The 26,112-nt window shown below is 55.5% G+C and overlaps 2 protein-coding genes and 1 long non-coding RNA gene across 58 annotated transcripts in view; 2 read left to right on the top strand and 1 right to left on the bottom strand.

Moving 5' to 3' along the window:
- TMEM120B (transmembrane protein 120B) overlaps positions 1 to 10,177 on the top strand; it is a 55,538-nt gene extending 45,361 nt beyond the window's left edge. For 2 of the 8 annotated variants that reach the window (XM_021073233.1, XM_021073235.1), the window contains 5 exons: positions 1,278 to 1,342; positions 1,709 to 1,777; positions 2,325 to 4,816; positions 5,969 to 9,838; positions 10,035 to 10,177. In XM_021073233.1, the coding sequence (XP_020928892.1) occupies positions 1,278 to 1,342; positions 1,709 to 1,777; positions 2,325 to 2,609 (419 nt within the window). In that variant the 3' untranslated portion in view covers positions 2,610 to 4,816; positions 5,969 to 9,838; positions 10,035 to 10,177. Of the gene's footprint in view, positions 1 to 1,277; positions 9,839 to 10,034 lie in introns of those variants that run through there. The other 6 variants (XM_021073234.1, XM_003132876.3, XM_021073239.1 and 3 more) reach the window with 5 other exon arrangements.
- RHOF (ras homolog family member F, filopodia associated) lies at positions 3,942 to 25,937 on the bottom strand. 49 transcript variants are annotated; one of them, XM_021071860.1, is made up of 11 exons: positions 24,846 to 25,167; positions 24,596 to 24,748; positions 23,678 to 23,782; positions 23,536 to 23,572; positions 23,255 to 23,327; positions 21,673 to 21,767; positions 18,322 to 18,371; positions 17,826 to 17,896; positions 15,453 to 17,583; positions 6,449 to 6,780; positions 3,942 to 5,463 (listed from the first exon to the last, which is right to left on the bottom strand). In XM_021071860.1, exons 9-11 carry the CDS (start codon positions 15,790 to 15,792, stop codon positions 5,299 to 5,301), a joined length of 837 nt encoding a protein of 278 aa, XP_020927519.1. In that variant the 5' UTR covers positions 15,793 to 17,583; positions 17,826 to 17,896; positions 18,322 to 18,371; positions 21,673 to 21,767; positions 23,255 to 23,327; positions 23,536 to 23,572; positions 23,678 to 23,782; positions 24,596 to 24,748; positions 24,846 to 25,167; the 3' UTR covers positions 3,942 to 5,298.
- On the top strand, positions 10,738 to 13,078 carry LOC110256740. The gene is made up of 6 exons (XR_002338657.1): positions 10,738 to 10,840; positions 10,974 to 11,055; positions 11,205 to 11,288; positions 11,440 to 11,509; positions 12,240 to 12,498; positions 12,646 to 13,078. It is a non-coding gene; the product is annotated as an uncharacterized LOC110256740 (long non-coding RNA).

Below are 26,112 nucleotides of genomic sequence, written 5' to 3'. Positions count from 1 at the left end.
TAAGCGGCTGTGCTACAGGAGAACTCCTAGCTTATCCTTTTTAATGCTCTTCTTTGTGTGTTATGACATACATGTTAGCCTAGTGTTTTTGCACTTAATGCCATTTATGTATAATATTTCTACATAAATATGTATAAGCAAATAAGTGTGTACACGTTGGGAATGGGTGCCTCACTTTAACTCATAGGTTGCGTTCCCCATCAGAGAAATTCGGAGACCCCTCGCCTATGCCACAGCCACAGCAACGCAAGATTTCAGCCGCATCTTCCACCTTCACCACAGCTCATGGCAACACTGGATCCTTAACCCACTAAGCAAGGCAAGGGCTTGAACCCACATTCTCATGGATACTAGTCGGGTTTGTAACCACTGAGCCATAATGGGAACTCCCGGGGGGAAATGTTTTTAATAAACATTGTTTGTGGGTTTGATCCCTGGCCTCATTCAGTGGGTTAAGGATCTGGTGTCGCTGTGGTGTAGGCTGGCAGCTGCAGCTCCTATTCGACCCCTAGCCTGGCAACTTCCATATGCTGCAGATGCGGCCCTAAAAAGCAACAACAATAAAAAAATCATCCTCTGTCTTTTGAGATGGTCATTTACATCAAATTCCTCTGCAAAGTAGGTCCTCTTTTGTCAAGACTCGATTGAAATAACGCACGCAGAAGCTAGTTATAAAATGCAGAGTCCCATGCAAAGTAAAGAAATTATTGGGAGTTCCCGTCATGGCGCAGTGATTAACGAATCCGACTAGGAACCATGAGGTTGTGGGTTCGATCCCTGGCCTCGATCAGTGGGTTAAGGATCCGCTGTTACTGTGAGCTGTGGTGTATATCGCAGACGTGGCTTGGATCCCACAGTACTATGGCTCTGGTGTAGGCCGGCAGCTGCAGCTTCTGATTAGACCCGTAGCCTGGAACCTCCATATGCCGCAGGAGCTGCCCTAGAAAAGGCAAAAAGACAAAAAAAAAAAGAAAAATTATTAAAAACCTAGTGCCTGGCACATCAGCGTTCTCTAGAACGTTTTCAGCGTTCTCTAGGAGTGGTCAGCCCAGTTGGCTCATGATGGCTTGAGGTGTGGTGTGGTCAGGCCTGGTGGCAGGTGTTAGGCATGTTCCCTAGGTTATTTTCCTGGTGAGCCCTCACCCACCTGGAGGAAGTGTGGGCTGTGCCCCTCCCCCCTCTCATGTGTGTTTGAACCTGACTGATCTCAGAGTGATGTGACAGGCACGGCTGGGCCACCTCACATGGGCCTTTCGCTCCCTCCCTCCTCTCCACAGAAGGATTCCAGTCCTGGATGTGGCGAGGCCTCACCTTCCTTCTGCCCTTCCTGTTCTGTGGCCATGTGAGTCTCCCTGGAGTTTGTGGGTGTCCCTGGACTGGGCCGGCCTCCCAGGAACAGTTCCCCAGGCCTGTCTCTCTTGGCAGCCATCCTGGAGCTGGGCCCCCCCAGCTCCTGGGACCAGGATGGCCCCTGGGTCCAGGGATGCCCGAGGCAACAGCCAGAACAGTCCCTTGGCCAAACATGCCCAACCCCAGGCCCTCAGGCTGCTCCGGCCTAGGGTGCTGCAGGTTCTTTTGAGGGGTTGTCAGTGTCTTAGGGCAAATGAAAGCAGAAGCTGGGGGGCTTGGCCTCACTCCCTGGGCTTTCCCATGTGGGTCTCCAGGGGAGTCATGCGGGGTGAGCAGTGCCTGCCTCCCCTTTCTCCAGTTCTGGCAGCTCTACAATGCCGTCACGTTATTTGAGCTCTCCAGTCACGAGGAATGCAAAGAATGGCAGGTATATGGGCCTGTGTGGTGTGGGTGGTGTGTGTGTATTGGGATGGGGGGAGGTCCTGGGGAAGGTTGGGGACACTTCGGAAAGAATTCCGTGTCATCCACCACCCTCTACCCCTTTCTCTGCTGTCCAGTTTGTTGCTAGTGGGGCCTGGGAGACCATGGGGAGGGAACTGGGGGAGACCAGGGAGCCTCTCAGAGGTCCGGAGGAACTCAAGGTTAGAGCTTGCAGGGGGCTGAGGGAGGAGCCCCCGGGACACTGCCTGACCCCAAGGATTCACACGATTCACTCAGTTTCCCTGAATCTCTGCCTTCTGCTGGCAGAGTAGCTTGTGCTAATGGGGTTCTGAGGGGGCCACAGTGGGCATTTCAGCAAGGAGATCTGATCAGAGCCAGCAGGGCCTTTTCCTTCTTTCCCTTCTGCTCCCTGCCTCACCTTCCCCCTCCTGCCCTGGGCGCTCCCCTTCTCTACACGCCCCTCACCCAGGTGTTCGTGTTGGCGCTCACGTTCCTCATTCTCTTCCTCGGCAATTTCCTGACCACACTCAAAGTCGTGCACACCAAACTCCAGGAGAACAGAAGCAAGGCCAAGAAGCCATAAGCCATGGGGTCGCCCCCCGTGCCCCTGGACTTTGAGACAGCGGGGGACTCCCAAGTGGCATCCTCGCTGCCGGATATCCTCCCCACCAGTGCCAGTGGCCACTGGCAGCAGTGACCTCAGGGGCCAGGGGCATCGCTGGGAGCAGGGCCTCGGCCCTGGTCCCCAGCTGGACGAGAGGAATGTGACCCCAGCCTGTGGGCTCAGAATTAGCCCGCCCCAGCCTCCCTATTTATGACATATTTAATATTGGCCTCGCCCCTTCCCTAGACTCTGCGGCCTTCCTTACCCGCTGCTCGCTGCTCAGCGAGACTGGGTCAGTCTTCCTGGGGCGGGGGGGAGGCTAAGCCTCAGGGAGCCCCTATGTCCCCCATCCTGTCATGTAAACCCCTCAGGTTGGGCACTGGACATTCCTCGCTGGGGCTGGTTCTCCACTGACCTGCTATTTACGCGGCCCCCTGGGGAGCGAAAGGAAGCCCCTCAGGGTCCTGTGGAGCCTCCTTACCTGGGGCGCACAGCTTCTGCTGTAAGCTCCCAGCCTCGCTCCGCAGCGGGGACATTCAGGTTCTCAGAGAACCCCTGTCAGTCTGTGCTTCGTGCTCTTTGTGCTTCTGAGCCTCCCCGCGCGGGCCTCCTGGGGAAAACGGCCGTGCCCCGCTGAAGCTCGGGGCTTGGCCTGAGGCGGGAGGGTTGAGGGGCACCACCAGAGGGCGCCCTTGCACCATCCTGTGGCCGGTTTGAGGGCGGGCCCCACCGTCCCCCCCAACCCCCCCCCGCGCCCCCTTGTCCACAACGACCCTTATGGGGTTTCCTGACCCCTGCTCCTCAGCCCTCCTTCCTTAATTCTTGCAGTGAGCCCTCAAGGAGTGGGACCAAGACCCTCAGCACTGGTTAGGACTCAGCTGGTGTGTAAGTCACCCATGCTCTGGCTGCCTCCCTTCGCCTCAGAGGTTCTGGAATGTGGGGAGAGTCAGAGCAGGCTCACTTGGAGGAGACCGCACTCTGGAGGCCAGGGCAGGGCTGCTGGTCACTTCATGTTAGGTTCTGTATTCGTGAGGAGGGTGAAGACGCCAACAGGTTTGGTTGCATTTTTTGCTGCTTCTCACATGGGCCTCAGCTGCTTTTAATGACTTGCCTAGAAATCCCCTTTGACCTGAGTTCACAGATGGCGCCCAGTGTCATGCTTCAGCCCTCAAAGGGGTTTAAATTTTTTTAATATGAAATTTCCCCTCCCCCCTGTATGATTCCACATGAAAATCCACATTTCTGCTTTCCCTGGAGAAATGGAAAGATCTAGCAACATTCCCCTAGGGCAGCATTTGCCTGGGCTGAGCTGCCTTGTCCAGGATGGGGTGCTTGCTTTCTGGCTTGCCACAGGCCCCACCACTCCCTTTTATCCCTGCCCTCTTTCACTCATTTGGGTCTCCCATCTGGTCCTTTAGGCACTTGGGTTTGCCCCAGACTAGAAACTGGGCAAACTTTTTCTGTAAAGGGCCTCATGGTCTGTCACACTACTCTAACCTGCAGTTGTAGGGCAAAAGCAGCCAACACATGAATGAATGGGCGTGGCTGTGTTTCAATAAAACTTTTATTTACAAAAATAGGTGGCCAGATTTGGCCCACAGTTGTTTGTGGACCTCTGTCCTAGACTACTGTTTGTCCGCAAGGCCTTGGGGAACCTAGGTAGGGTGGGCTGGACTTTGGAAGTCTCTTTCTCAGGCCCAGTGGACCAACGCACTGGGCAAAGGAGGGGCTGAGGCAGGAGCCCCTGAAGCTGTTACCTCCTCTTAGCACTGATTCCTGAGCTAACTCGGCAGCCACCAGCCCTCAATCTCTGGGGCATCAGGATCACCTGGGGCACTTGTTTAAAAACTCCTGGGCCCGTGACCTCAGACCTTTCAGGAGATTCAGAGAATGTGTGCTGGGTGTTGATCAAGTCTGTAAACGAAGGGCGCCAGGATGGCCTTGGTTTCAGATCTCCCTATCTTGACAGAAGTGGAGCCTGGGAGGGACAGTGGAGAGCTTGATGACTAGTTAATGAGCCAGTGCCGTCCTGCTGCAGGTAGCGAAACTGTCCTAGAGAGCCTGACTTGCCCAAGATCACTTGGAGCTGATGTCCCTTTTCATCTGGCAAGTAGTTGGAGAAGAGGGGTTGCAGGGGAGGAGACGCTGAGCAGGGGTCAGGTGGACTGTCCAGGAAATACTTTTTGCTCTTTGGGAAGTTCCTTTTGCCTTTGTATATGCCCAGCTCTGGAGAGGTGGCAGCCAAGCCAAAGGCTGAGACTGAAGTCTTCTGTGAGGCGTGGAGGAGGAAGGGCAGGAGGGGGCTGGTGCCTGTGTTCTTCTGATAGGCCCCAGTCCCATCGTGGCGGTAGCCTGGATTCCTAGGAGGAGGAAGCCAGAAGCTGAAGGATGCAGCCATGCCTATCTCAGGAGTCCAGGGAGGTGGGTGACTTGGGAAAGCACTTGGGGGCCATGTGGAATGCTGCCAAGTTTCTCATTTACCCACATACCAGACGTCATTTTTCACTTCAAGCATAGCCTTTGAGGACCTACTGGGTGTGCAGAGGGGAACACACAGCTGGGGGGAGGTTGTGATGCGGGCACTCCTGAGTCCTGGGGACAAGAGCTGGTTCCAGGGTACAGAGGGACTCGGAGTCCAGCCTCCTTACCCATCACCACCACACAGGCCACAGCTCCCATGAGTCCAGAGTGGGGCTCATGGCCAGAGCCCCAGCTGGGAAAGGAGAGAGTTCCAGAAAGTTCTAAGAACCTAGCCACAGGCTCCAGACACCAGGCACTGGAGACACCAGATTCCAAGTGCTCTTCAAGAGCTGGGGAGGGGCAGCGTCTGGGAAGCAGTCTGGGCCTGGGGACCCAGGCCCTGTCAGTTCAATCCTGAGGGCCGTGTGCCCCACCAGGATGTGTCAAAGCAGCAGGCACAGCCGGAGTTTTTTCTGCCGCTGTGCTTTCTTCAGAGCACCAAGGGCAACCTTGGCGGCCTCTCGGAAGACGTCCTCCACGTTCTCTCGAAACTTGGCAGAACATTCCAGGTAGAGGGCAGCTCGGATCTGCTCGCAGGCACTCTGGCCCTGGGTGGGGGAGGGGCCAGGATTAGAAAAGGGGCCTGGAGCATGGGGCGCCTCCTGCGAGGCCTGCTCAGGGATTTAGGGGCTTTCTGGGGGTGGGGCCCCCCCGTCCCCATCCCAGGGCCAGCTCCTCCCCCTCAGTGTGTGCACATGAAACACAAGGGCCAGTTTGGTGTCAACCACAAGCTGCAGCTGCTGGGAAAAGCCCATCCTGGCCTCCACCCCAGGCTCTCACTCTCCCCAACCTTGGCCAGAGCCAGGGGCTGACTTCAGCCAAGAACTGAGGTGGTCTGTTGTGTCTACCAGGTCTGTGAGGAGAGCTGAAGTCCTTGAGACAGTTCCTACATGCCTCTCTCTCTGCTCTTCTCAAAAGCACAATTTAGGCACCTGAGCTATTAGAGTTAAAAACAAAACAAAACAAAAAAAAAACTTCTAACACATTTATTAATGCCTATTTCTTTTTATTAAACTTCATTAGCTTTCCGTTGTGTTCTTTTTATTCTCCCAGGCCTCACCCAGAAGGCTGCAGGGTTTGGTCAGGTTCATGAAAGGACGCCTGCTTTCCACAGGGGCCTGCCTTTTCAGGCCCCTAGGAGATGGAACAGGATGGTGGTTAAGAGCCCAGGCTCTGCAGTCAGAGTGACTGGGATGGGATCCTGGCTCTACTTAAGGTTAGCTTTGTGACCCTAGGCAAGCTACTTAACCTTTCTGAGTCTTGGTCTCTCTGTAAAACAGAGAAAGCTAACAGTACTTGCCTCAAGGTTATAAGGATTAAATAAGTAATATAAAGTGCTCAGACAAGTGGGCTAGCAATATTAATATTTAAAAATTATTATTCTTAGAATCCTGTTGGCTTCAGGCCCCCAAGGGCCATTAAGGCACCCCAGATGCAGAGGTCAAAGGCCTGGGAAGCTTTTTGGCCATAGCTGTGCCCAAGTACCTGGGCTCCTGGCAGTGGGGTGGGGTAGAGGAGGGGCCCCTGGCCCACCTGCATGTAGGTGATGGGCTCCAGCTGGGCTGCCCGGAGCTTGCGCAGCTGTTCCTTGTCCTTCCTCAGGTCTGTCTTGCAGCCGATGAGCACCGTGGGGGTCCCACGGCAGAAATGTGTGACCTCAGGGAACCACTGCAGAAGGAGAGGCTGGGCATCAGGGTTGGGGCCCCATCTGTGGCCCCTTTTCCACGGGCTGGTGGGCTGGGAGGTGGGCCTCACCTTGATGAGAACGTTGTCATAGCTGGTGGGGTTCATGACATCGTAGCAGATGAGCACGAGGTGGGTGTTCTGGTAGGACAGGGGCCGTAGCCGGTCATAATCTTCCTGCCCTGAAACCAGACAGTGGGGGTGGGGTGGGGATGGTGGTCAGGGAGGTACCCTTGACTTCACCTGAGTCCCTGTCTGAGCTCAGAGGGGCAAGGGAGGGGTTGGGGTCTCTTGGGCAAGCCACTCTGTGTCTCTAGGCCTTGGTTTCCTCATCTGTAACACAGAAGTGGAAGCCTACAGTCCTGGTGGTAGCAGAGATTACACAAAATAAAAGCCATGCGGGGCTCGGAGATGGGACAGACTGCAGGGTAAGTGCTGGGAGAACCACTAGCAATCATGGCCGTGACAATCCTCGCCCTCCCATCCGTGCCCTGGAGCTCAGTTTAAAAGCTCAGATTCTGAAGTCAAATCCCTCCCTCCCCGAAGATTCAGACCAGAGGGGCTGGGTGGGCCCAGGACATTGCAGTTAACTGTGAAGGGTGCCCTGGAACCTGGACTGAGAGGTGCATGGTTGAACTCCTGCTGTTCTGGCCTAGTGGGGTGGGGGGACTGCTGGAGGCAACAAGCATTTGCCCGCCCAGGTCCACATGCTGCCTCACGTGGGAGAAATGAACAATTCTGATACTCGGCCCCTCCCAGCACCAACTGAATCAGAACCCAAGGCTGGGCGTGGGCAATGGTGGGTTGGTTTTTTGTTTTTTTTTTTTAATGTTCTTAGTAATTTTTGATTGACAATTTCAAATCTACAGAAAAACAGCAAAGAAGAGTGCAAAGAACTCCCTTATTCAGGTTCACTGAGGCTTTACGTTTTGCCCACTTGCTTTATCTGTATGTAAACACTTGGAACCATGTGAGAAGTAATTGCAGACCTTTTACTTCTTAACTGCTCAGGAGAGTTCCCATGTAGTTTTTCTAAGAACAAGTACGTCTTCTCACCTACCTCAGTCCAAATATCATACTCAGAAACCAGCACTGACACTGTACTCTTCTAGTCCAATCTAATACAGGCTATATTTAGATTTCACCAATAAGGGCCTGGACTATTTTTCCCCCAGTCCAGAAGCAGGCTCAGGATTATGCCCTGCATGTGGTCGCCATGCCCCAGTATTTTTGAAAAATTCCCACAGTGAGAAATGAGAGCCATTCAGGCCCACAGGCAACCCCCAGCCACCTCCACAGAAAGGCTCAGGCAGTGACTTCCTTCCGGGGAACATGGAACCTGGAGCCCAAGAATCTGCCACCCCTCACTCTAGACTATGGTTGCCAGGGTGGTGCCAGCCTGTCCTCTACCTCCTCCTGCCAAAGACTTCTCAGGACAAGTGGCCTCGGAGTTCCCTTCATGGCTCAGCAGTTAACGAACCCAACTATTATCCATGAGGACGTGAGTTTGATCCCTGGCCTTGCTCAGTGGGTTAAGGATCTGGCATTGCCTGAGCTGTGGTGTAGGTTGCAGACACGGCTCAGATCCCATGTTGCTGTGGCTGCGGTATAGGCCAGCAGCTGTAGCTCTGATTTGACCCCTGGCCTGGGAACTTCCACATGCTGGGGGTGTGGCTCTAAAAAGCCGGGGGGCGGGGGGGAAGGTCAAGGGGCCTCTCCAGGGAGCACAGAAGGCCATGCCCTGCTCTTAGACCCCTGCCACCACCTCCTTTTGCACTTGCTCCCTTTCAACCCAGGGATTCCTGAGAGTGTGCAGTGACCATGCTGTCATTCAACCAAAGTCCCCTCCACCCTGGAGAAGGGGGGCCCAGCAGACTCAGGCCCTCCTGCCCTCATTTCTACAAAGCTGGAAAAATTCTTGTAAGATGGTGGAGAGCCAGCTCAACATGTTACTTCAGCCCATCTCCTCCCCTCGCCACACATGTCCCCAAACTGTCCCCTCTCCTAACCTTTGTCTACATCTTTCTAGACCTGGACTATCTGATAGGGTCACTTAGCCCCATGTGACTATTTAACTTAATTAACATTAAAAATTCAGGTTCTCCATTGCACTGGCTACACTGAAGTGACTGACTGTCACACGGGGCTAGTGGCCACCATAATGGGCACTGCAGGGGCAGAACATTTCCATCGTTGCAGAAAGTTCTCTTGGACGGCAGGGCGCCATCCTCACCCAAGCCACCATTGGTCTCCTGTGCCACCTCCTCCCTGGTCTCCCACTGCCCTTCAATCCTGGCAGCTGGATGGATCTTAAAACACAAATAAAATCATGTTCCTCTCCCCTCAACTGAAACACCTTCAATGGCTCCCTCCTGCCCTTTGTGGAAAATCCAAGCATCTACTAGTGGTCCACAGGACCCTAGCGCCCACCAGCCTTGACGTCATCCCCCTCCCTCCTTCCCCCTCACTCACTGGGTGTCTACAATGTGAGGATGCTGCTCATAATTCTGGTCTCATGTCCATTCTGATTCCCTTGAAGAAACATGACAGGAGATGACAAGCAGTTGTCAAGTGGGGCTACTGCACTCTGATGTCTTCCCTCGTCTTGCCGGCTGATTCCTCAGAGAGGCCTTCCCTGGACACGCCAAGTCTGTCCCCTGTTTGTCCCCTAATCTGTACTCATACACCTTCATGTTCACTGCCTGTCTGCCTGTAAGCACACTGAGGGCAGGGTCTATGTCTGTCCTTAAAAATCATTCCTGGAGTTCCCGTCATGGCTCAGCAGTAACAAGCCTGACTAGTATCCATGAGGATGTGGGTTCGATCCCTGGCCTCACTCAGTGGGTTAAGAATCTGACTTTGCCATGAGCTGTGGCATACGTAGGTCACAGACATGGCTCAGATATGGCGTGGCTGTGGCAGCTGCAGCTCCAATTCAGCCTCTAGCCTGGGAATTTCCATATGCTCCAGGGGTGGACCTAAAAGAAAAAAATTCATTCCTGGCACCCGGTAGGCACCATCGGCTGGTGGGCTGTTTTGAAGTTGTTCAACTCTTGGCAGATGCAGCGGAGATAAGGGCTGAGATGCACCACTGGGTTTAGCAATTGGGGCCTGTGATGACTTCAGCAGGGCTGATGGAGGCAGAAGTCAGGCTGCAGCTGAAGGAGGAAGTCAGACCAAGCCTGCTCCTAGCTCAGGACCTCTCCCTTGCTGGTCCCTCTTCTAGAAGGCTCTTTCCAGGTAAAAGCATGGCTCACTCCCTTCTTCCCTTCAAGTCTCTGCAGAAATGTCTCCTCTTCCAAGAGAACTTTCCTGACTGCTCTGAAACAAGAGCCTCCTTGGCAGACTGTCCCATGACCAACTGTGGCTTTTTCTTCCTAGCTACTGTCACTACTTGACATCACTATATGTACATGTATTTTTGTTGTTTCCCCAGGGACACATAAGACCCTGAGGACAGGGGTCATCTTTGTCTGTACCGGTCACTGTTACATCGCCTGGGATACCGGCAAGCTTAATAAACATTTGGGGAACTAATGAACAAACTAACTAGTGGGTGAATAAAGTGTAGTGATCATCTCTCTGGCTTGCAGGTTCGCAAGGGTAGTTCACGTCCCCATAATTTAAGTAGCAGTCCTGGGAGGGAGGCTGGGCGGGGCAAGTTCTTCCTGTTAGGAGCTCACGTGGCTAGGGGTTTTTCAAGGTCATAGACAGGCACCCTGGGAGCTGAAGCACCAACTCCGTCCCCAGCTCCAAGGTCAGCTGCCTGCTCAGCCACTCTAAAAGCACCAGTCCTCTCAGGAAGCCTGCCCAATTGGGAATTAACCTCTAGACCTCAGTTTCCTCATATGTGAAATGGATATGTGAGAGGCAGGTGAGCCTTAATAATAAAATAAAGAGTTCCCTGTTGGCTCAGCATATTAAGGATCTGGTGTTGTCAGTGCTGTGGCTGCGGATTTGAACCCTGGCCTGGGAACTTCTGCATGCCATGGCACAGCCAAATAACAAGGATAATAATAATGAAAACAGCTAACATCAAAGATATTTCTCGGCAGTGCTCGCTCATCACATGCCAGGCCCCATTTGAAGCCCTTTACCTGCATAGTCTCCTCCTTAGTATGACTCCTCACTTGTGACTATTGTCATCCCCAATTTACAGACACAGAAACTGAAGCAGAGAGGTGAAGTGACTTGCCCAGTGCACACAGCCAAAGGAAGCTTCCTAAAGCAGAGGACCAGAGGGTAGGGAGCTATTCTCACCCTGCAAGCCCCAGCCCTGACCCAGTGAGGAAAAGGTGCTAGGACGGGAATCTTAAGAGAGGGAGGGACTCTGGGAGAGGATGGGGAGCAGCCCAGACCCCAACTCCTCCTCTAGGCTGCCTTCTTAGCCTGACTGTGCCCACCTCAGCTTTCTCCAGGATCCAGTAGGAGCCTCCACACAGGGAGCAGGCCTGCAGGTAATGGACTTCCCAGTGCTGCTGAGCTTCTGTCTCCCAGAGGGGCATCTAGTGTCTAGTGTCACGCCCCTCCCCTGGGAGTCCAGGACAGCCGGGCTCCCCTCAGACTCATGTTCCTTATTCCTGCCCCTTCCCTCCCTGGGCCTCAGGTTCCTTATCTGGAAAAGGGGCTAATAACCCTGCCCTTGGTATTGAAAGTAAAGAACCTTGTGGCTGAGCAATGCCTGGCAAAGGTGAGGGCCTGTGGTTACCACCGAAATAGAAACTCCCAAGGGACAGGGGTCCTGGGGGGAGGCGGGAATTCTAACCCCACGTCTTTGGACCCACAAGCTTCAGGGGGCCTACCAGCCACAAGGTGATGTGATTACCCTCATTTACCCACAGTGATGCCAAGGTTTAAAGGGGCAAGTGATCTCCCCAGAGGTGAACAGGGCTCCCACTCTGGCCTCTGCAGGTGAGTGGGCTCCAAAGGTTAAAAAGACTCCCGAGTTATGCGCAAAAGGATGCATTTGTTTCTGGCGAGGAAAGACCTTCTGGGGCGTGGCTCCCCTTGAAGCCGACCATCTTCCTGAGGCTGGTGGTGCTGTGGGGCGGGAGGAAGTGAGGCCCTGCCTCACGCGAGGGTATTTCCTTTGTGGGAAACTCTGCCAGGGCAGTCATCTTGCCAGGGGCAGGGTCTCTAAGGCCTGGGGCTTGGTTGAGGAGGGGCCGCAGTGGTCCCCAAATATCCCAGAGGACATCCACAGGGCACATTGTTCCCAGCTTCAGCTGGGGCATTGGTCAGGGGAGGGGTGCAGGCAGTGTGAGAAAGGGAAGCTGCCAGAAGGGGAACCCGCTTTTACTAGTGCTACTGGGGCCCACCCACCTGCATTTCCTCCCTGGAGATGGGAGTAGCTGGGGCTGGGGCAGCCTGGCTCTGACAGACCAGCAGCATCAGCTCCCCAGCCCCAGGGCTCCTGGCTCCTAGACACCCCTCTTGTCCCTGATTCCGGTCTGAGCAACTGCTTTGCCCCCCATTTTTCCTACTGTTCCCACCTCAGGCTGGGAAGGGGACCACAGCTCGCCACCTCCCAGTGCAACCCCACCCCATCCTGCGAGGCCCCAACCCTGGGCCCCACCCCAGGGCCCAGACAGCTCTGTCTCTTGTTGGTGTCTTCACATCCCGCCTCCCCCTCTCTGCCCAGGAAACGTCAGACTTCACCGCAGCTTCCTGCCGGCAGATGAACTGCTAGGGCAATGGGTGCTCACAGCCCCTGCCCCTCTTCACCTTTGAGCACTGAGAGCTCCGTCACCCCTCCATCCACCCTCCCGCCGCCGCTGCAGTGTCTGTAACTGCTTCCGCAGGATGGAGACAAGTGGCCAGACTGTCCTCCCACACAGACCCCTGCAGCCAAGGTCCTGGGTGTGGAGAAATTCAGCATACCAGAGGCCTGGGCACCATTGGTTGGTTGGAGGGATGCTCCCCTGCCCCCACCTTGTGCCCCCGCCATAGGTTTTAGCCCATCAGGTTCTAGTACTTTCTACAACAACCTTTACTAGACTCATCTCCATCTTGGTCTCTGCCTTCACTTAGTCTCTGTCTTTCTCTAGTTGGTCACCTGGCCATCCTTCCTGCCACTGTCTCCTGGTATCTGTCCACCCCAGAGGGAGAGATGAGACTCATCATCTTTATCACAAAGGACCTTCTCCAGGGTTGTCTCTGCACCCAGGCTTCTTCCTCACTCATTCATTACACAAGCCTCGCTCTAGGACCAGCCGTGCTGGTACTGGCGGATGGAAGAAGAATGACCCAGGCTTTCCTTCAGCTCCTCCCCACAGTGAGACTTTCTCAGTCACAGCAGACACCCCTGATGGAGCAGCCATGTCTCTCCCCTCAGAGCACCCCTCCTGGGCTGTCCTGCTGACTGTGAGGCCGGTCTTCTCCCTCTGGGACTGACTCCACCAAGAGGTTCGAACCCCAGCTCTGCTTTTCTGCTGCCTGGAACGGTCCCGCTGGGAAAGCAGGGGTGGGGACTGGCACAGAGCTTGGTAGGCCAGGGTTCAGAAGAACAGGCGTGGGCTCGGGCCTGGGCCTGAATGGCAGTGGGGGGGGGGCAGGGAGTTAAAATCACAGTGATGGCACTTAGTCCCTTCCAAGAGCCAGGCCCTGACCTAAGTGCTGTACATCACAAGAATCTGATTTAATCCTCATGACTATTTTAGCCCTGATTACAGAGAAGGAAACTGAGGCCCAGGTGTCCCCAGTGACACAGCCAAGGGGGCTGGCTTCAAAGCCCAGGACTGACTCCGAAGCATGTGGCAGGAAGTTGTAGGCAGGGTCATCATGGCCCCCGGTGGTCTCTGCTTCTGATGACTTGGGAAGGACTTCCCCTATCCCTCCCACTGTGGCTGTTAGTGAAAATCCTTCCCAGAACCTCCACAGGACAATCTACTCTGATAAGTTCTTTGAGTGTCTTTCTCTGAGTGAGGCCAGAAAGACCAGAAGTGGTCCATGCACTCGGTCTGATGAGGGAAGCTGCAGTGAACAGTGAACCCCGGGGATGTGAGGGCAGAGGACCGAGGAGAAACTAAAAGCTTCGCTCCGACTCTCCCTACTCTACAAGCACCCCACCCACAAAGTGGGGTTAATGAACCTGCCCCTACTTGGGTCTGGGACAAGGAACATGTGAAACTAAAAGCATTCCAGATGCCACAATTTTTACTGCTCTTGTGGCCACGCCCTGGGAATTCCTCAGAAGCCTTTGGCTTTCCCAGTCCATAAGGCTGGAGGCCTGGTCCTGGTCTGGGGCCAGCCCTGCAGGGCCCTCATCCAACAAGAGAGGGTCCCTAGAGGCCATTGTAGTGGGGGGACACACCCCTACAAAGTCAGGAATGGAGGTGGGGCAGGGAGAGCCCTTTTCCCCATCATCTCCGGGGTGGAATGAGAGATACTACGGGCAGCCTTGTGCGGGTGGGGTGGGGGGGAGGTGATCCTGGATTTTAGCCCCATCCAAGGCCAGTCAGAAGACTTCACCTCCAACATACAAGGCCTGGCTAACAGGGCAAGGAGCACCTGATGACATGGTTCCACACAGGTCACTAAACACTGAGTCACAGAGGCTGGGTGAGGCCCCAGCTGGGAATCCTGACCTTTGCCCCTAGTGCTGATTCAGCCAAGAGGGGAGTCAGGGCAGCATGGAAGCTCCCCCAGGGTACTAGGTACCCAAATCCTTCCATTGGCCATGCTCTTCCCACCCATCCCCCAACAATAGGAAGGATAATGACTGTGCCGCAATTAGCATAAATACACTTGCCTTAGGAGCTGCAGGTGGCAGAGAGCCTTATTTTGCCAGCCAACCGCCCCCCCCCTCCCCCCGCCACAGCTCTGTTCCTTCTTCAGGGCCTGATTCCTTCCCAGGGAACCAAGAAGAAACAGAACTGTAGCCACAGAATTCTAGAATCACAGGCTCAAAATTGTAGATCACAGAGTTCCAGATCCATGCCCATGGAATCCCAGAAACACGAGATTCAGAATTTATACCCATAGGGCCCTGGAGCCTCAGGACTGCTGGCCACAGAATCCTGGAGTCACAGAGTATTCTGGAACATAGGACCCAGAAATGCAGCCCACTGAATCGTACGCACCAGGGGACTCAAATCTGAAGCCCACGGAATCTTAAGAGATCACAGCATGTAGCACACAAAATCCTGAAACTTTGGTAAGCAGAAGCAAAGCCCACGGCTTTCTAGAACCACAGGAGAGGAACGAAGCTGTGAGCTCCCGGGAGGACATCAGCACTAGGAGGTGCCCCTGGAGCTCACCTCCTCCAAATACTCGGCCTCCAGCACCACCCAGCTAGGCGGTGGTCAACTGGCTCCCAGCCAGCGCCCCTCCGCGGCCTCCAGGAGTGACAGGATGTCAGAGCCCCAGAGAGACTGGAGGGCGGGGACGTTCCGCGGGGGATGCCGGTCAGGGAAACCCTTCCGGCAGACCCTAGGACCCCGGCTGCGCAGGCGCACTCACCGGCAGTGTCGTAGAGGTTCAGGGTCACCTCCTTGCTGCCCACCGTCACTCTGGCTGTGTACTTCTCGAACACGGATGGGGCATAGTGCTGTCGGAGGAGGGGTCGGGTTGTGGTTCTTAAGGGGTGCGACGGGAGCCCAGGGCCCAACTGGACCCCCATCCTCCACCTTCATCCCCTCATTCTGCTGGGCCCAGACATCTCTTTGCTAGGCTCTGGAATTCCCGAGGGGGCGCCCCGGGGTGACAGCCGCTTCTCCGTGCGCAGGATGCTGAGGACCTGGACCCGGGGCTCAAGCTGAAGACCGTTCCTCGTCCCCAGTGGTCCCAAGTCCATCCCCACCGCCCCTAACCTACCTGCCTCCAGTCTTCCCCCCCACCCCGGGGCGGGCCTCACCTCGGGGAAGGAGCCCTGGCTGTACACCATGAGCAATGAAGTCTTGCCGCAGCCGCCATCGCCCACGATCACAATCTTCAGCTCCTTCCGGCCCGGGCCTGGCGCGGCGGTCGGGGCCGGGGCCCCAGGGGTGTCCATAGCCCGCAGCCGGCAGCACTGGCGGCAGCGCGCAGGGAAGAGCGCTGGGGTTGAGCGAACGAAGCGGGGGCGGGCCCGGAGGCGGGGCTAAAATGAGCCCCGCCCTCGGAAAAAGACACCACCTCCGCCAGGCAGTCAACCGGGTCGACCTCCCAGCCTGTTTCCTTCCTGCTAGGGTCTCAGGCCAGTCTTCACTTTTCATTCCCAGGGAAACTGAGGCAACTGAAAAAGCGCTCAGCCGCAAGCGCAGCTCCTATTCCCCCCCCACTAGTCACGGCGCGCCCCCAACCGGCAAGATACGACGTTTCCATTCCTCCCTACCCAGCACCTTTGATTGGCAGACTGTCTTCGGGCACGGACCCTCTGATAGGCCGACTCGGCCTCCTCCAATCCGACAAGGACCCTTTGATTGGCGGATTGTCTCCCAGCGGGTTCGAGGAGTCTAGATCTCAAGCTCTCAGCTTTGCCCCGCCCCAACTAGGTGGCCTAGGGGAAGTCTGACCTCTCCCCCAAGAAAGTAGCGTCGGCGGTGCCAGGGAAGATCAGGGTATGGAGGTCGTGTCTGCCCATCAGATACCTGCTTGTGTGCGGGGATCAGCAGTTACGCTTACCTATCACTCCGCCCCCAAAGGTGGAGGTCTGGCGCCCTCTGCCGGGCGATTGCCTCGGCGCCGCGAATTTGGAAACAGGTGAGCGGCCCCAGAACAATACCCTTTCGAGGGTTGGCCCCAAACCACGCAAGCTGAAGCCTCTTTCTAGCAAGGCCCAGAACCGTGAACCAAGCAAGACTTCGTCGAGGAGGGAACGGGGAAAGCGAGGGTAGATCTAGTTGAGATCAGCTGGGCCCTGTTCTGCCCACTTTGGAGACTAACAACCCCTCTCCCACAAAGAAATTTGTGTTCTTCAGCCAGCAGCCACACACATCCTTAATCCCAAGCTCTCTCCCCATCCCTCCCAACTCCTCACCAAAGCTATTTATTGAGCCTTGGCCCTGGACAGGTACTCTCAGGATGGCTGGCTGAGATCACCCCTGCCTTCCAACCCTTACCTCCTTGCGACCTCGGGCTGTCTTTTGCCCAGAGGTCAGGAGTGGCAGAGGGAACCCCTGGAGCAAGTACATGCCAAGCAAGTACCCAGACATGGCTAGGCGAGAGAGGTCTTTCCCAGCTGGGTAGGACCACTAGTAGTTCCCTCAGGAAAGGGCTGGCAGCACTCAGGATCTTCTTAACCCCACTTCACCTGGAAGATTCCCCACTTCCAAGTTCTCAACAAGGATCAGGTAAACTCTACTACGGAAAGGAAACTGCCAACCTGGCAGTTCCATAAATGCCAGGTGGAGGTTTTCAACAGCTGCAAGGCCTGATCTGATCACCAGATGGCAGCAGCGACCACCCCTGGAAGTCCCCAAAGAGCCCAGCGCTGGGAAGAGAAGGGCCAGCTCAAAGTAGTTAAGTGGAAAGCCTTTTCCTGTCCCTGGGCCAGAAGACATTTGCTGGGTCAAGCACTCCTGGACGAATTAACAGCCATCCATTCATTCCTTTTTTGCAGCACAAGTTTATTGAGAGGGAATTGTGTTCCTGCCTCTGAGGAACTCAGTCTTGGGGGAAGCGTTCTGAGATGTGAACAATTTAGACACCAGAGCCTCTAGGGTTCAGAGAAGGTTGAGAGGCAGGCAGCACATGAACCAAGCTTGTCAGTGCTGGCAGGAAAGGCCAGCAGAAGTAGGATGGGTACCCAGCCTGGGTAAGTGTATGGTGGCTAGACATCATATCAGGTTTGGCAGTGGCTGGGGAGTGAGGGAGGCCAGACATGATTGTCAAGTTAGTAACCAGGGTTAGATCGTGGAGGCCTGGTTGCCAGGCTCAAGAGGGGTGCTGGACAGAGGCTCTTAACAGGAGAGGAGCCCAGACAAAGCTTTTCCCATGACCAGGGAGGAGCTGTGATTGGCTGGTGAGGCTGGGACAGGGCTGGGGTGCACAGTGGCAGCTGGAAGCTAGCAAAAGAGGAGGGAAACAGGTCCAAATACATGTCAGAAGTGAGATTCCTCAGGACCACTGGAGCGGAGGGGGGGGGCATCACTTAGGGAGGGAGAGGATGGAAGAGGGCTTGGAGGGAGCGGGGGAAGCACTTACCTTTGAGCCAGGCACAAGCCTCTTCCCTTTGGCTGCCTCAGGCTTGCCCCGCATCAGGGACCCCGAAGCTCAGGGAGTGGCTGGGAGAGTAAGACTGCCTCACCTGGAGGAACCTTGGGAGATTTCACTTAGAAGGGTCACCCACTCTGAGCAAACTGTGTCATTCACTCCAGCCTGTGGGGGGAGGGGAAGGCTCTTGACTTTCCTCAAAATCCTCAGATCTCAGTTTCCATTTTTCCCGTCTTGAGAAATAGATTTCAACTTATGCCAGAACAAATGACTTACACAAAACCAAGAGAAAGGAAGAAGAAAAGTGAGTCTTCTCAGCCCGGCCCAGGTCCAGGCAGGACAGCTGATGCTGGGCCCAGCCTGCCCACCCACCCCTGCCTGGCCAAGAGGCTGGCAGAGCCCCAACCCCACCCGGCCTGGAGCATGTTGGATTTGGACCTGGCTCCTGTGGTGGTGTAGGGGCTGGATCTGTAGCTAAAAATATCCAGCAGCCAGGCCAACTGCTCAGAGCTTCCACAGAGGCGCTGGGCCAGACAGGCCAGCTGAGGCACTGGGAACGCCCACACATTCTGGAAGCCCTGTTCTCTTACCTGCGAGATGTTCTGAGGACCGGTGTCATTCCTCTATTCACCAGGAATTCCTGGAGAGATTTAGGAGGGTAAGAAAGCATCTTTAAATTCGAGCTTGCCACAGAGCTATTTAGACACAGAAGCCTAGGAGAGCTGGCAGGTGACATTTATGGGAATGAACAAATAAATTTAGGCCTGGGCTCTATTATGGGCAGGTCCACTTCTGTCTTGTCAGGGCAAAGTCTGGCCAGTATAAGTTAGGATGGGGAAATCAACATCAATGCTTGAGGCTTCTGCTTCCCAGGAGCATCAGAACACTCTGGGATATCATCCACCTCATGTGAGACAGAGACTGAACCTTCCTTGAGGTCCCAGAGATGGGAGGTGGCCCTGGCAGGGAGTGCTGTCAAGGTTATCTATCCCTGTTCCAAGATTCCCTCCAGGCCTCAGCACTTGGTGGTGGGGTCGGGGAGTCACTGCTGGAGTACAAAAAGCTGCCTGCACAAAGCCATACTGGGAAACAGCTAAAAGGTTATCCAGCAACTCCCTCTTCCTGGCTAACATGGGGGAGACCATGACTCCTGGAGGGGTGGGAAACTGCCTAGGTCACCAACCAGCTGGAGACAATACTGGACCCAGGCGGCCTCTGAGATGGCGGGCTGCCCATCTCCACAGTCCAGGCAGAGGCTGAGTCTCCACACACAGGGTCCAAAAGGTCGGATTCCAGGCCACGGAAGATGGGCCGGAAGGGGCGGGACCCAGGCGGCCAGTCGTAAGGCAGGTCCAGCCACCTCCCCAGCCCTTCCGCTGGCGTGGCCCTCTCAGGGCAGGCTCCACCAGCTGGGCGCCAGGAGCAGCCCCGCCCCGAGCTCACTGGGTGATCAGGGCGGAGCCACCCTCTGGGCCCAAAGAGGACAGATAGGCTGCCCCGCCCCTCTCTCCACAGAGGTGATACTGGCGTGGGGGACAAAGAAATCAAAAAGAGGGGGTGAAAGAGGAAAGGAAGCAGGAAGGTGGTGCAGGTTGTGGGGGCATCGCTCCCTTCCAGGAAACACCCAGACCACAGCTGAGCACCTAATTGCTCCCTAATTGGTCTGAGGGCGGGAGTGGAGAAACGGGAGTAGAGAAACTGGCTGTAGCCCTTCAGGCTGCTGCTGGGAGGGAAATCACTTTAACTGTCCAGTGCCCAGAGTAGGCAGACTCCTACCCTACAGAGCCCTAAAGACTCTTTAAGAAGGGATGCAGGACAACCTCAGGTGGCAGAAGTCAAGAGGGGCAGATCCAGGGGGTTGAATGAACTCGTCAATGGCAGAGCCGAAGTTAAACTGCAGGATTGAGGCAAGTGTGGAAGGAGGGAAGAGGCTCATGGGGCTCATTATTATGTGAGCCTCACCTGCTTTTACAAAGTGCTCACACTGGGTAGAGGGAGGGAGTCCGGTGGGCTGTACCCCTTACCCCCCAGCAAAGGACAGGATACCAAACCCAGCTTATCTGGGACTGGAGACCTCCATGGAGCCAAGGCATGGCCGGCAAGAAGGAGCCAAAAGCACCACACTGGTTACTTTCAACCAGATAGCTTTTCCAGCTCTTGGGCAGTGATGCCAGCAGACAGCTGGCATGAGAGGGAGCCCAAAATAACTTAGACAGCTGGGCTGAGCGGGACCATGGACACAGGCACTGGGCTGGAAGTCAAGACACCTGGAATCCCATCCTGGCTGCCTGCCAGTGGTGGCCTCGTGACCTTGGGTGAGTCACTTCTACTCTCCGGGTGGGGGGGACCCCAAATCATGACCTCTCATGGAACAGCCTGTGAAAATGGGGAAAGGCCACCTTCCCAACTCAGATACTAGAGGGAAAAACCGGGCTGGCTCCCAGCCTGTAAAGTCAATCTTCCCCTTTGCCCTGAGGCATTGCCACGTGCTTGGGGTGGGCAGGTCAGGGAGGAGCTTGAAAGAAGTCCAGCCCCCACCAGCCACACCGAATGGAAGCCAACTAGAGTGAAGCCTGAACGTGAGGCCAGCTCCCTTAATCGCACTTAATCCTCCACCCTTTACAACAGACTTCATTATCATCGCTTTACACAGGGGACTCGCCCAAGGTCACCAGCACAGCGGAGAGTCAAGCCCACAGCTGCCGAACCTAGAGCCTCCCTTCGTTAAGCACCAAGATGCCCCCAATGGAATCTCCAGATCAAGCCCTATGGCTCCCCCAATACACAGTTTAGCCCCTACGCTGAGGGGTGGGGTTAAAGAGAACAGGGCTGATCAGACTTGGAAGCCAAGCCTGGGCCCAAATGGGGGAGGAGTGCAATTGGCAGCACCCGGACCCAAATGGTTCACCAAGGTAATCAGAGAGAAGGGGTCAGAGATCAAGGGCCGTACTATCTCCAGCTGTGGCGCTTCCTGGAGATAAAGAGGATGGGAAACTGTACACAGTCGGCTTGTGTTAGGAGAATAAGGAGGCGGTGACTGTTACCACAAAACAGACCACTCTGCCCCAAGCCAATGAGCTTGGGGGCTTCAAGGTGTCACCTAGCTCAAAGGTCCTCAAAATGTGTCTCCACAGCACAGCTTCAGCATCACCTGGGAACTTGTTAGAATTGCAAGTTCTCAGACCCCACCTATTGAATCAGAAACTTGGGGACCAGGCCTTGGAGCTGATTCTCATGAATTGGATGCACACTCGACTTCAAGAATCACTATCCCATTTGTGCAAAGAAGGAAACTTGGGCTCAGAGACTGCAACTTACGTGAGGTCATAGGTAAAATGGCTAGCCCGGTTTCAAATCTGGGTTTGTCCAATTCTAGAAATAGGGCTTTTTTGGGGGGCAGGGGATGAAACAGAATTATGGGAATTCCCTGGAAAGGGAAGAGTCATGAGGCCTCTTTCTTAAAGGAAGCTGGCCCAGATCTCAGGTTCTTCTGTTGTTCACCTCCCTAGCAGCCAGACATCAGAGAAGAGGCCAGCTCATACAGTCACCCCACACGCCCCACTGAGGGCCGGAAGGGAGGGCCAGTGCTCAGCCGGGTTTCCTGGCAGCCGACTGTGCCTTTCAGAAGAGGCATTCAGGGCCCTCCCCCCACCACAAAACACACAACTGGGAAATACTTGCAAGTGCAGCCTCTCCTATGCTGCTAAATACGGCAGAGAATTGCACGCCCCAAACTCCTGACAACAGAAGCTGACAGGCGGGGATGGATGGACCAAGCAGGCCCAGCAGGCAGTCGATTTCACACACACGATCCCACACATCTGTGGGGGGGGGAGGGGCTGCAGAACCAGACGAGCGGGTTTAGGATGCCCGCCCTCCCTGGGCTCCAGGCCAAAGCCCCCCAAATCTCCGTCTCAGGCCGGGAAAGGGCTCACACCTACCTTAGCGGGAAGATTGTCAGAGTCAAACTGGACCTGTTTCTGCTGTCCGAAAAAAGACGGTCAACGTTGGGGATACCTCTTCTCCGGTCGTGAGCCTAGAGGGGAAGAAAATCAAGAGTGTTTTAAGAAGTCGATGGCCACCAGCCGGACAAGGTCCCTAGAGAGAAGGGAAGACTTACAAATGTCTCCCCTTTTTCCAGCTGCTAAGCTTAGAGTAGAATGAATTGGGGCGGGGGGGCGGGGGGAAGGTGGATGAGTCACGAAGGTTCAGCCCGGGCGCCGAGCTGCAGGAGGCGACTCATCTGCATTTCCAAAGGCCCGCCCCGTCCGCATCCCCTCCCCCACGAAGGGCCGGAGAAGTGAGGGTTTACCCCAGAGCCCTCCGCCTCGGGGGATCCCGGGGAAGGCCCGCTCAGCGTTCCCAGGTCCCCACCCCCACCCCTGGCTTTCGAGCCCTGGGTTGCCGCGGTGCCTGGACTGCCGGGACGTCGGTAGACTCCGTGAGGGCCTAACGCCCAAAGTGGGGACAAAGGGGACATCCCCCCCACCCCTCGGCTATTAAGGGAGTTGGGAGCCAGGCGTGGGCGTCGAGGCCCGGATTGGGCAGCGGGGACAGCCCGGGGTCAGGGCCCGGCCGCAGGGAAGGATTCCGAGGCCTCTGGAGGAGCCGGTCGGGGTCAGGGGGCGGCCTCGAGGCCCGGACTGGCCCCGTGGCCCTTTGCTACTGGCTCCCGCGCGACAGGGAGGAGGAAAAGTACCGCGGCTCGGCGCGGGAGCCAGGCCTCCTCGTGCCCGCGAGGGCCGCTGAGTAGGGCGCCGGGTCCGAGGAAGCTGCGGAGCCCGCTCCCGTTGTCGAGACCTCCCCAAACCAGGGGCGTCCCCGCAAGCGGCGGCGGCCTCCCCTCCCCCGCCGCCTCCTTCCCTCTTCCCGCCAGGCGCGCGGCAGCAGCCACCGCCCGAGCCGCGGGCGGCGCGCGAAATGGCGCCCGTCTGCCGCCTCGCCTGGCGGAGGAGAGCGCAGGAGCCGCGACTCGCGACGCCCGCAGGCCCGCGGTCCACGAAACGGCCTCTGCAAACAGCCCCTGGCCCCGGGCGCTGTGCCCTGGGGGCTCTCGGGTCCCATCGGGGCCGAGGGACTACCGCCAGCTCCGGATTCCCAAAGACAACCCGGGAAGGAGGAAGAAAGAGAACGGCCGCCATTAGCCACCCGCAGCCCGGCCCTGGCCCCGGCCCCGGCCCTGGCCCCAGCCCAGCCCAGCCCAGCCCAGCCGGCCGTTCTGCTCTGAACCTGAAAATAAAACTCGTGTTTGGGAGGGAGGAGCGAGCGCAACCGAGAGGACAAGCAGCGCTCGGGCTGCAGGAGATGCTGCGTCATGGTGCCAACATGGACGCCGGCCTTTTGTCCTTTTTTGCTCAGGAAGCGCAGGCGCGCCCCGGAGCCCCGAAAAGCCGGCTTCAGAGGGCGAGACTCCCACAATCAAAAGGGAAAGAAGCCCTAGGCTCGGAAGGAGAGTTATCCTCGGCTTTGAGCCCCCCCCCAAGCCAAAGCACTTAAATTTCTTTTCCCCACCAAGGCTCAGACCTAGAAAAGCGAGGGGGACGAGCGCAGGCGGCTCCATGGATGTCCGAGGTCGCTAGAGAGACCTTTCTCTCGCCTGCAGGACAGAAGGGGCGAAAAGGGTCTGAGAGACCTCCTTCCTCGCCTCCCCCCCGCCCCCCATCCGGCTGCCAAACCTGAAGCTCCAGAAACCTCCCCCCTCAGGTCCCAAACATTTGCAGCCCATGGCCTGCTCGGGGAAAAAAAAAATTTCCTCGAAGGGGCAAAAGGCACTTTTTTTTTTTTTTTTTTTTTTTTTTACTTACCCGCTCAGCCCGGTGCCAAGGAGTCTGGAAGATCAAGCTGGGCGGCGGTTTTGGAGGTGTTATTGTAAAAAATATCTTTTAGGGGGATTGTTTAGTTGCGAATATTTGGGGGAATGGTGGTGTCTTTTTTTGTTATTGTTACCTTTTTAAAGTTACACTCTCATGGCATTTTCTGCTCCTTCCACTTCTGCAAACTTTCCAGGGTTGGGTTGGCAAAAGGCGGCTTCGCTGAGGACTGTTTACTGCTCTGGATATAGCAATGGTGTGACCGTCATTAAGAGACAAAAGGCGAAAATACACAGTCAAATCAAACAAAAGGCAAAAGACGCACCGGCCATCCCAACCACCATAGAAAATAGCCCCGAGTTAACGATGGTGTTTGGCTTGAACCAGCTAGGACTTGTTTTCCAGTTTTAATCTAGTTTCCTGTGACGGCTTTAGTCTCTTTACACAAAGAGGTCTTCCTTTCCCTCACCCACCCCCCTACCAAGAAGAGAAAAACAGAGCTGTTTTTCTTCAAATAGATCGACTTTCAAAGAAAGTGTACATGTTACTGGGAAGAAAGCTGACTAGCATTTATTGCTGTAAACATTTTCAAAAGCTTCAAGCTAAAACCCTAGCTTTATAAAAGCAAAAACGTCTAAAAGCATTTTAACTGGCTTATGTTAGACAAGAGCAACACAGACAGACATGCAGATGAAGGTTCAGAAAATTAAGGACATCTCAGCAACATTAACATGAAAACTGCACTGCGGCGTAAGGACAGAATGGATTGGGTACTTACAAGGTAAAAGGTTTTTAAAAACTTAAAAGAGTAACAACTGCTCACAATTTTTTTTTTGCTGCCATTTCGCTAGTCCTAAAACTATACATTTAAAACATTACCTTGTTAAAGAGAGAGCAGAAGGAGTTAATAAGATGGCCAGGTTTAAGTGTTTAATAGAGGAAACTATATATATAAAAATTTATTGTTCAGTCAAGAGAATACAGATTAAGACAGCTCCAAGCTCCCCCCACCCACCCAAGAAAAAAGAGGAAAAAAAATAAATATGTCATTTACTTAGGTTTTTTGGAATTCAAAATTGTTAACTGCTGACATTAATGGTGTGCTATGACCTAGTTATACAAGACAAAGATGGATTCCAAGTCATAAGGAAAAATCCAGATCTTTTTAAAAAGTCTTCTTCATTCTTCCAATTGTGAATCCTTTAGCCTGTTGACAAATGTTAAACACAACACTGAGGCGTCCTGAACTGGATGGTGGAGTCAAAGGAAAAACATTCCCCATTTGCAACAAAGGAAAAACCCACTTGGCCATTTAATTCCATTGCAGAAAAATGGCTCCCCTCATCTGTTGGCCTCTCCTTGGTGTCTGATGAAGGATGTTTTGAGATCAGCGTCTAATAACTCAAGCCCTATAGAAGCCGAGCTCTCATTGGCTGCCGCGCCCTGCCGCCCTGCTCTAGCCAATTACCTACCCACTGCCAAATTACAAACCCCGAAAAGAGCCCCAATATGAAATACACCACCACGAAGCCCCAACGAGGCGGTTCCCCTGCCTCGGCCGCCCGACAGGAAAGGCAGAGGGGGCTGCAAAAGCGTCCTCGAGAAGCCCGGGAGCCTAGGAGTTGAACTCACAAAATGGAAGCCGCACGCTGATTGGCCGCCGCCACTCCCGGACCTTTAATAAAGAAAGGGGAAGGAAAGATAAATGCAAAAAAGGGGGACTCTCTCCGCTGGTGGCTAGAGGAAGGGGGGTGGCGCGGGGAGAGAAGCATGTGTTCTCGACAATTACAGGGCGCTCCTCTCCAAAAATAAAAACAGAGAAAAATGCTTCTATCACCCAGGTCCAGGCAAGGGCTGCATCCTCCCAGGAATGTGAATGCTAATTTGGTTAAAATCCTGGTTTCCCCTCCCCAGCTCAGCTCCGGGGGGAGGGGGTCGCGGGGCAGAAGAGGAAGCCGGAGCCGAGATACCTCGATTGCAACTCGTCTTGGAGCCGCCTTGCCTCTCCTCACGGCTCCCAGCGTCCAAACACACAATCACACACACACCCCAAAACCCAGCCCTTTCCCCAGAGCTCCCACCTCGGGTCTTGTCAGTTTGCAAACAGTTTTGGAGGTCCGAGGCGCAAGCCGAGGCGGCCGCAGCTCGGAGGGTAGCCCCAGCCGCGGGAGGTAGAGCCCGGGGAGACCCCCTCCCCCGCCAGCCAAGCCCCCCACCTAAGTCCCAGCAGAATAAATAAATTAAAAGGCCTTCCCCCGGGGAGGGGGGAGGCAGTGTGGGAGCGCGCGAGTGAGGGGTGGGGGGCCGCTGGGGCCCGGGGCTTTGGCGGCGCAGCTGCCGCCGCCGGGAGAGTGCCTGGGGAAGCGGCGAGGAAGGAGAGGGGAGGAGGAAGAGGAGGAGGAGGAGGAAGAGGAGGAGGGTGAGCGCTCGGGTCGGGCTCCTTAGCGGTGTATTGTGGGATGTGCGGCTACTGGGAGCCGAGCCTCCGCCGCCAGCCGCCTCCCGGGCAGCAGCAGCAGCAGCAGCAGCAGCGGCGGCGGCAGCAGCTCCGGGCCCGGCAGCCGCGGCGGC

The sequence above is a fragment of the Sus scrofa genome, chromosome 14, assembly GCF_000003025.6.
Source record: "Sus scrofa isolate TJ Tabasco breed Duroc chromosome 14, Sscrofa11.1, whole genome shotgun sequence".
Taxonomy (NCBI): Eukaryota; Metazoa; Chordata; class Mammalia; order Artiodactyla; family Suidae; genus Sus; species Sus scrofa.
Note: the sequence above shows the minus strand (reverse complement) of the source record. Positions and strands in the feature narration are given on the sequence as shown.